Consider the following 8,845-nt stretch of genomic DNA (forward strand, 5'->3'; position numbering starts at 1 on the left):
GCACAGACCATCCTTCCCTCTGCCCAGGACTACATGGCTCTACTGGCATGTGGGATGCCCCCTTCTCCTAGCCTGATTGGGGGTCAGGTTTGTCCTTTCCCCTGTTATCTTGGAGAAGAAACAGTTAAATGATCTGTGAGTCTGAAGACCCCTGGAGGGTTCTTATGTCATCATGCTTCCTAGAACCTCTGTACTAAAGGGCCCTTCCAAGTGACCTTCTATGGCCCCTTCTCCCCTGCCTGAGTCATTCCATCCTGTGACATGAGCTCTCAGTATGCCCTATGTGTTAATTGGGTTCATTTCCCCAGCTTTCAACCACGGGGAAGGGATGCTCTGATTGATTTCCATTTCTCTGTCCCAAAGTACCAATAAAAGCCTTGGGGAACTAGGTAGAGGAAGCTAAGCAGAGTGGGCAGGGCACAGCCTGCCAGCAGCCTAGAATGACACCCTCTCCTCCTCTTGTCCAGTGCGGGGCAGACCCCAAGGAAGATGCGGCACGCCTACAACAGTGAGCTGCTGGATGTGTATTGCTCTCAGTGCTGCAAGAAGATCAACCTGCTGAATGACCTGGAGGCCCGGCTGAAAAACCTAAAGGCCAACAGGTGAGGCTGCAGTCCAGAGAGGCGGGGCCAGGCAGGGTAAGCAAGGCAAGCCCCCCTGTGTAGGCAGGTATGTGGGTGTCCGAGCAGAGTCGGGTGTTTCCTGCAGCACCTTGGCACCAAGCTGATGAATGATGTCCGTTCAAATCCAGTGCCCCTCTGTTCAGTGACTGTGTCCCTCTCTCTCTCTCTCTGTAGCCCCAACCGGAAGATCTCAAGCACAGCTTTCGGACGGTAAGACCCTCTTGGGAGACAGCAAGCTGAATGCTTTCTACCTTCGCTCGCTTCTGCTGTCCTAGGGTTCGGGCTTTGTGACGGCAGCTCAGATTCAGCCCGTGCCCTGTATGTAGCCAAGCAAGCCAACTGCTATGAAGCCATCCTTTCCTGCCCTTGCCACCTTGCCCCCACTTAGCAGGGCCAGCATCTGTAGATCCTCACTGCTTTAGCTTTAGTGGGCTTTCTAGGATGCCCAGAGGACCATAGTCCAGCCCATGGCTGTTGGTGCCTTCTCTTCCATGAAGGACAGGGCTTGGGGAGTGCTCTTTCCGATTCTTAGAATAGACAGTCTCTTGGGTGAGAAGGTTAGGTGGAGTGTTCCTCCTATGACCTCCTTCCTGGCAGCCCAGTACCGAATACTCACTTAGCCCATAGCCTGCGTTGGGGCCCCAGACTGTGGCAGACTTGGCAGGCAGGTGCCCTCCACCCCCACAGGCAGCTCATGCACAACAGTAACTTCAGCAGCAGTAACGGCAGCACTGAGGACCTGTTCCGAGACAGCATTGACTCCTGTGACAATGACATCACAGAGAAGGTGGGCCCTGGGACCCTGTGCATGTCACTGGGATGTATGGGAGTGGTGCTCCAGGCTGCTGCTCTCTGGGGACTTGGACTGTGTGCCCACCGAGGAGATGAGGGTGGGGAAGGGCACTGGTCATATACCTCTTCCTCTCCAAATATGTCTGCTCTTTTATTTGTAGTTATTTGGAGATCCTTGTCATGAGCTTTTCTAGATTCTCAGTTCTGTGCTTCTAAAGCCTTTTCTATTCTGTTTCACCCTGCATACTGCAGGTGAGCTTCCTGGAGAAAAAGGTAACAGAGCTGGAGAACGACAGCCTGACCAGTGGGGACCTGAAGAGCAAGCTGAAGCAGGAGAATACTCAGCTGGTGCACAGGTCAGCCGCAGGGTGGCTCCAGGGAAGGTGAAGTGTCCCCATCGCCAGCAGAGAAGCCCTGATCCAGACCTCATAGTACTGCTCAGGGCTGGTGACTCTCGCTGCGTAGAGCAGTGGTTCTCAACCTGTAGGTCTCCACCGCTTTGGGGTTGCATATCAGATATTTATATATGATTCATGACAGTAGCAAAATTACATTTTTGATGTAGCAACAGAAATTTTCTGGTTGTGGGTCACCACAACACAAGGGACTGTATTAAAGCGTTGCAGCATTAGAAGGGTTGAGAACCACCAGACTAGAGTGACTAGAACTCTATCTCCCTTCCTGGGAATATGCCCTGTGGTTGGGAGTGGAAGGGAGGAGGAGGGCCCAGGTGGCACAGGTATGGCCAAGTGGTGGTGGTATGGATAGACAGCAGGGACACCGGAAAGGATGCTATCCTATGCTGGCTGGCTGGCTTCCCCAGGTGCAAGAAACTTGGTAGACTTCTCTGGGTCTGCTCCTTCCCCCATAGCCTTTCTGTATGCCCCAGCTCAGCACGATGACTGTGAACTGTTGGACAACAGTAGGCTTCCAGTAGTCGGGGTTAGGTTATGACCCCAAGGGGCCTGACCTTTTCGTGGCTCTGGATTTCTTATGGCCTTACCAGGATGTGGCTGAGTTATTGGGGGGAGGGGGGCTGCGTAGCTGTGGCCAGCCTGCTGCCCTCCGTGTCTCCTGTGTGACCTCCGTCCCCTCTGGAGCTTCTTCACTAGATCTGCTTCCCTTGAATATAAGAGAGACACTTCTTAGATGTCACAGCGTCCCTAATTTACCTGTCAGCCAAGCTTATTGCCCCGTTGGCCTGGCAAACCCACCACATCACAGTCAATATGTAGGGGGCTTTGGCAGGCTCCAGGCCTTCTTGAATGGGGTGAGAGCACATGAGAGCTTGCCCTGACTGTGCTTGTTCATGCCCCACCTCAGGGTGCATGAGCTGGAGGAGATGGTGAAGGATCAAGAGACCACAGCAGAGCAGGCACTGGAGGAGGAGGCCCGGCGACACCGTGAGGTCTACTGCAAGCTGGAGCGGGAGAAGAGCACCGAGCTGGAGCTGCTCAACACCAGGTAGGCACTAGGCCTTCTGCCCCCTGTTCCCCCTGTGCCCCTCTGCCCTGGCAGCCCTTGAGTAGTGCTGGCCCCAAGTGTTTCCGGTAAAGCTGAGCCTACTGTTCTAGCATTTGTACTTCAGATACTTTAAAATCACACAGGCCGGTTCTTCAGGGAGGAGGCAGGATGCATGTTCATGGAACCTGGTCACTGAGCAGAGGAAGCTGCAGAGGCGGATCATAGGCAGGGCTGGAATCTCTAGGCCTGGGGCTCCCCCTGCTGTCAGATCCTCCCTTGCATTTATTTGAACATTCTATCTTGGAGATAGAACCCTATCCAAACATGAAATTCCTTACTATTTTTGTTTTTGTTTTTTGAGACGGGGGTTTCTCTGTATAGCCCTGGCTGCTCTGGAACTCTCTCTATAGACCAGGCTGGCCTTGGAATCACAAAAATCCACCTGTCTCTGCCTCCCGAGTGCTGGGATTAAAGGCTTGCACCATGACCACCCCCTCACACACACCCTCTAGCACCTTTGTTTCTAAACAAAGGGCTGGGGAGATGGCTCAGTGGGTAAAGTGCTGGCCATAGAAGACTTCTGATTCCCAGAACCCACATAAAACCAGACACAGAAGTGTGTATTTGTAATCCCAGTGTTCTACAGCAGAGATAGGAGGACCCCCAAAAGTTGGAGGGCCAATTGGCCTGACAAAACCAACAAAAGATCCTGTCTCAAACAAGGTAACTTCCACATTGCAGTGTGGCACATGTATATCCACACACAGGGCCATGCGCACACACTGTATACACACACAAAATTAAAGAGTAACTTATAGCCTGAAAGTTATTGTTATTGCATATATTATATATATGATAAGATATGTGATATATATATATATATCGTGTGTGTGTGTGTGTGTGTGTGTGTGTGTGTGTGTGTGTGTGTATGTGTGTGTATGTGTATGTGTATGCGCACACACACACCACACTGGCATACTGGCGGGCAGCCTTATCTTGTAACTCTGGCTGCCTGGAACTCACTATGTAGACCAAGCTGTTCGACAGCTTAGCAGAGATCCACCTGCCTCTGCATCCCAAATGCTAGGATTGAAGACATGAACTGTCACTGTTGGCTAATAATTTTGTACATGAAACAGCTTCATGATGATATGGGATTTTAGCTTGTGGCATCATGTCATTGCTCAAAAAGTTTTGGATTTTGGAACATTTTGGATTTTTGGATCAGGGATGCTGGACCTGAATTATTCTGAATTTTTTATTTTTGTCTCAGTGTTTCTCTCAGTTGGTAGTTTCTTTCTTTCAGAAGCAGAGACTGGCTGCTTTCTCTGTAAAGTCATTTCCACTATAGATCCTCAGATCTGTCATTTTTGTTTCCCAGAGTACAGCAGTTAGAAGAAGAAAATACTGATCTGAGAACAACGGTGACTCGACTTAAGTCACAGACAGAGAAACTGGATGAGGTGAGCCTTGGGTCCCAGCATGGTGTTTAGTCCATGGAGAGTTGATGGCTGTTAGAGGGCCTTTAGATTGTAGTCTCTGGAATACTAAAGTATTTCCCTACAGAGAGAAAGAAACGCCAGGGTATGGGGATACACACCTGTCACCTGTCAATCCTAGCACTGAGGCAGGCAGTAGAGGCAAGAGCCTGCAGGTGACATGGCCTCTGCCGGGTCATCCTTTGCTGCATAATGAAATTTGAGGCTAACCTGGGGTACATGAGAGTTTTGTCTTAAAGATAAAAACAAAAGTAATTTGTTTTGTTTTTAGAGATAGTTTCTCTGTGTAGCTTTAGAGACTGTTCTAGAACTCACTCTGTAGACCACGCTGGTCTTGGATTAAAGGTGTGCTCCACCACCACCACCCAGCATAAATTTTTAATTAATTAAAGAGGGAGGAAAAGTGAATGATGACTTTAGTTTCTGAATTTACAAAATTCCAAGTTTTCTACAGTGAAAATAGAATCTGTATTATATTATAAATGTCTTATATTGTGGAATTGTTTTTGTTGTTTGTTTTTAAGAGGGTGTTTGGGTTCACAGCTTTTTCTTGAGCTCTGCCTGACACCACTGAAGGACATCTGGGGCCTAGGGTGTTTCCTGCTATGTTTCTAGAATGTTCTTGGAGGGCACTCCCCAGGGTGGCTGCTCTGCCTGTCCATTTGCCACACCAAGGTCCATCAGGGCATGAGGGCCCTCTGGGACTGCTCACCCTGACAGGGTCTGCCTGGCTCTAGGAACGGCAGCGCATGTCTGACCGTCTGGAGGACACCAGCCTTCGCCTCAAGGATGAGATGGACCTTTATAAGCGCTTGATGGACAAGCTGAGGCAGAACCGCCTTGACTTCCAGAAGGAGCGGGAGGCGACCCAGGAGGTAAGTGTCGGGCCGGGGGCCCCCAGGGCTCCCCTCAGTGTCATTGCTGTTGTCAACAGGCTTCTCTCCCTCACAGCTCATTGAGGACTTGCGGAGGGAGCTGGAACACCTGCAGATGTACAAGCTGGACTGTGAGCGGCCCGGTAGGGGCCGCAGCTCATCTGGCCTTGGCGAGTTCAACGCCAGAGCCCGCGAGGTGGAACTTGAACATGAAGTCAAGCGTCTGAAGCAGGTAGGCCCTAGAGCCACTGTCCAGTGGCTTTGAAGAGGCTGCTGGGTCAGCCATGTAGGTCTCTGTTTAGAAGTTACAGAGAGGGAGCCATGGGCAGCAGCCCACCTCCTGCAGCCTCTCCTGTCTACTCTTCTCAGTCTGATTGCCAGGGTCCATCATCCCATCCCACACTTGGGCAAGTGGCTCACCTCTAGTTACAGCCAGTGAATGGCTCTTGGGCTCTTAGGTCCCTGTCGTGTCCTAGTAACCTTCCCCAAGCTGCAGATGCAGGCTTGATTGGGTTGGGGCCTCTGGCAAATAGGGCCTAAGGGTCTGCTTTTGAAAGTGTCCCATCACTGTTGTTTGCAGCGTGGGTTAAACATGGGGTCAGGAAGGGCCAATGGCTCAAGAAGGAAGTGAAACCCAAGCTATGGGCCAGAGCCTGGACATGGATCACACACCTGAACTCATTCACCTAGGCAGAAGTCCTAGTGGCCATCTCCTGAAGTACAGCTAGCCCATCACCCACCCAGGAGGGGCTCCCAGGTCCCTGGGGTGAGCGGTAGGCAAGAAAGAATTGGAATGGGCACCTATGTTCACTGCCTTCAGTGTCCCCTTCCTTCAGGAGCAAGCATGCCCTGAAACAGCTCCCTCTAAGCAGGTTCCAGATCCTGGCTATAGGAGGAGCCAGGAAAACCAGCCCTCTTTCCTGCACAGAAAATTGAGAATAGCACCTCCCTCAGCCAGGTCCAGGACTGCAGGCTGAGCTGCTAGTGGGCAGTGCTCCCCTCAGGACCCAAGAGGGGAAAGACTCTGTCTTCCTGGTTCTCCCAAGCAGGGCTGCAATTCCTTTCTGAGGACTGTGGCATGCCACACCTGGCCCCGCAGAGGCCATGTCACCTGCAGGTCTCCTGGCCTAGCAGAGATACGTTGAAGGGGGAGGATACTGGTGGTCTGAGGACACGGATAGGAAGAAGTGGGTTCCAGAGGGTGGGCTCCTAATGCCTCCCAGAGCTCAGGTTCCTGTCGTTCTGTTGCCACAGGAGAATCACAAGCTGCGGGATCAGAACGATGACCTGAACGGGCAGATCCTAAGCCTCAGCCTCTATGAGGCAAAGAACCTTTTTGCCACCCAGACCAAAGCCCAGTCTCTGGCTGCAGAAATCGACACAGCATCCCGAGATGAGGTAACCTTATTCTTTCACTCCCTTGAATTCTCACATTGGTGACTGATCCCCATTTTGTGGGTCCTGTTCTAGCCCCCACCTGCTAGGACCCTGAAACCCAGGCTACACAGGATCCCAAAGGCAGGCCAAGACCTGGCCCTGGTAGTCCTCTACTTGCTGCTGTCACAGTAACTGCAGAGCTGAGCTGGAGGCAGTACAGGGGAGGAGCTTAGCCCTCTGTTCCTTGGGAGGTCTGGGTTCGAGTGGAGCTCAGATTAGAGACCCTCCTGGGACTTAACTCAGATGGTGGCCAGAGTTTCTTTTTCTCTTTTCTTTTCCTTTCTTTTCTTTTTTGTTTGTTTGTTTGTTTGTTTGTTTGTTTGTTTGAGACAGGGTTTCTCTGTGGCTTTGGAGGCTGTCCTGGAACTAGCTCTTGTAGACCAGGCTGATCCTGAACTCACAGATATCCACCTGCCTCTGCCTCCCGAGTACTGGCATTAAAGGCATGCGCCACCACCACCTGGCTGGTGGCCAGAGCTTCTTAAACATCTACTTTGCACACGTGTTTATTTGGTCTCTTAGCTGGCAGCTTCATAAACACTTCCCCTGTTAAACGTAGAAATAACCACATGGGATGGCAGTGGGGAAGGAGCCTGGCTCCCCTGAACCGAAGGCCATCTTTTCTCCCTGGAATACAAAAACACTCAGCTGCATTTGAATGTGAAACTGAGGTCCTGTGCACCTGAATCTTGCCTCCACCTGAGACTCAGAGCTAAGGGTCCACCTCTGGCCTCTAGGAGATCTGGGACAGCAGGTAACTCCATAGGGTTGGAGAAGCAGTTTGACTGCGCCTAAATGTCATGGCGAGAGCCTGAGTGAGGAAAGGCTGGCAGCCCCAAGCATCTTCTGGGCCCAGGGACTATGCACATTAGCCCTGACTATCAGTACATCTGGCCAGTGTTCCCAGGCTTTAGCCCCTCCCCAGGTCAATGAAATTGCCTTCAGGCTATCTGGGGCCCCTCTGTCATTGGTCACTGGCCACTGTAAGCCCAGCCTGGGCCCAGCTTCTGACCCACCTTTCTCATTCCCTTCAGCTAATGGAGGCCCTGAAGGAGCAGGAGGAGATCAACTTCCGACTGAGACAGTACATGGACAAGATTATCCTGGCTATACTGGACCACAACCCTTCCATCCTGGAGATCAAACACTGAGCCAGGGCTGGCTGCAGAGCGGCCATTGGACCTAGGACCTAGGGGCAGGCCTGCCTGAGGACAAAGATGCAGGCAGGACCCCACACTCACTCTGTAAATGTACCTCTGACCACCCTGTATGTATGTGCTAGTGGATGTGCGGGAGACCGCACACACAGGCAAGGAGTGAGCTTGGGGCCATGGCTGTGGGTGACAACCCATGATGAGCTGTGTGTGCACTTTGCAGTCCCTTTGTGAGGGGCTGAGGGGGACTGATAGGGGAGGGAGACTCTCAGGAGTTAACAGCAAGGACTGGAAGCTTGCATCTAGGATACTGATGAAATGATTCTACCTCTGGATAAGGCTTAGAAGATCTCAGGAGATGCCCCACCCACCCACCCCGGAGTGGGGACAAAACTGTTACGTTCTCCAGAATTTGGTGTCCTGGCCAGCCTTTCTGGCCACCATTCAAACCCAGGTTTTTTAAGCTCAAAGAGGAGGAAGGGGTGTTGGGGGGTACAGGGGCCCCTGTAGATAGCCCCTGGGGTGTGGTAAATGGCGCCAATAGACCTGGGTTTACAGAGCAGCTCGTGTGCACTGTCCCTGCCTTTGGGTTGAGTCCTTTGTAGTTTTCCATGCCCTTACCAGCCTTGCTCGCCTACCTCCCCTTTCTGGTTTGGCTTCAGTTTGTTTTGAAGACAAATATACACAGCATTTACTTGGGGTGGAAGGAAGGCCAAGAAGAAGGGTGGGGTGCCCAAGGCAGGTGTTAACACTGGGGGCCAAAGGGAGTGACTGCCTGGGAGACATGTTCCCATGGCTGCATCTTAACACAGGTGCACCTTGGCGGGAGGGCAGGCCTGGGGAGGTAGCCACACCCCTTCCTACAGCTCTCAGGCACACCTGGATCTGGTCCCCTGTTAGAGCAGACACTGCTGGTGGGAGGTCCAGTGGAGAGCATCCTGGGGAACCTTAGTCTTCCATTCTGTGAATACATGGTGGGGACCCTCCCACCCCCCATATTT

General features: G+C 52.0%; 1 protein-coding gene across 1 annotated transcript in view; it reads left to right on the forward strand.

The window, feature by feature from the left end:
- Rab11fip4 (RAB11 family interacting protein 4) overlaps positions 1-8,013 on the forward strand; it is a 109,257-nt gene extending 101,244 nt beyond the window's left edge. Inside the window, 10 exon segments of the mRNA XM_027426531.2 lie at positions 468-602; positions 798-833; positions 1,311-1,410; positions 1,668-1,771; positions 2,739-2,879; positions 4,261-4,342; positions 5,116-5,253; positions 5,330-5,485; positions 6,508-6,651; positions 7,725-8,013. Of these exon segments, the coding sequence (XP_027282332.1) occupies positions 468-602; positions 798-833; positions 1,311-1,410; positions 1,668-1,771; positions 2,739-2,879; positions 4,261-4,342; positions 5,116-5,253; positions 5,330-5,485; positions 6,508-6,651; positions 7,725-7,841 (1,153 nt within the window). The 3' untranslated portion in view covers positions 7,842-8,013.
- The last annotated feature ends 832 nt before the right edge of the window (positions 8,014-8,845 follow it).

The sequence above is a fragment of the Cricetulus griseus genome, chromosome 7 (assembly GCF_003668045.3).
Source record: "Cricetulus griseus strain 17A/GY chromosome 7, alternate assembly CriGri-PICRH-1.0, whole genome shotgun sequence".
Taxonomy (NCBI): domain Eukaryota; kingdom Metazoa; phylum Chordata; class Mammalia; order Rodentia; family Cricetidae; genus Cricetulus; species Cricetulus griseus.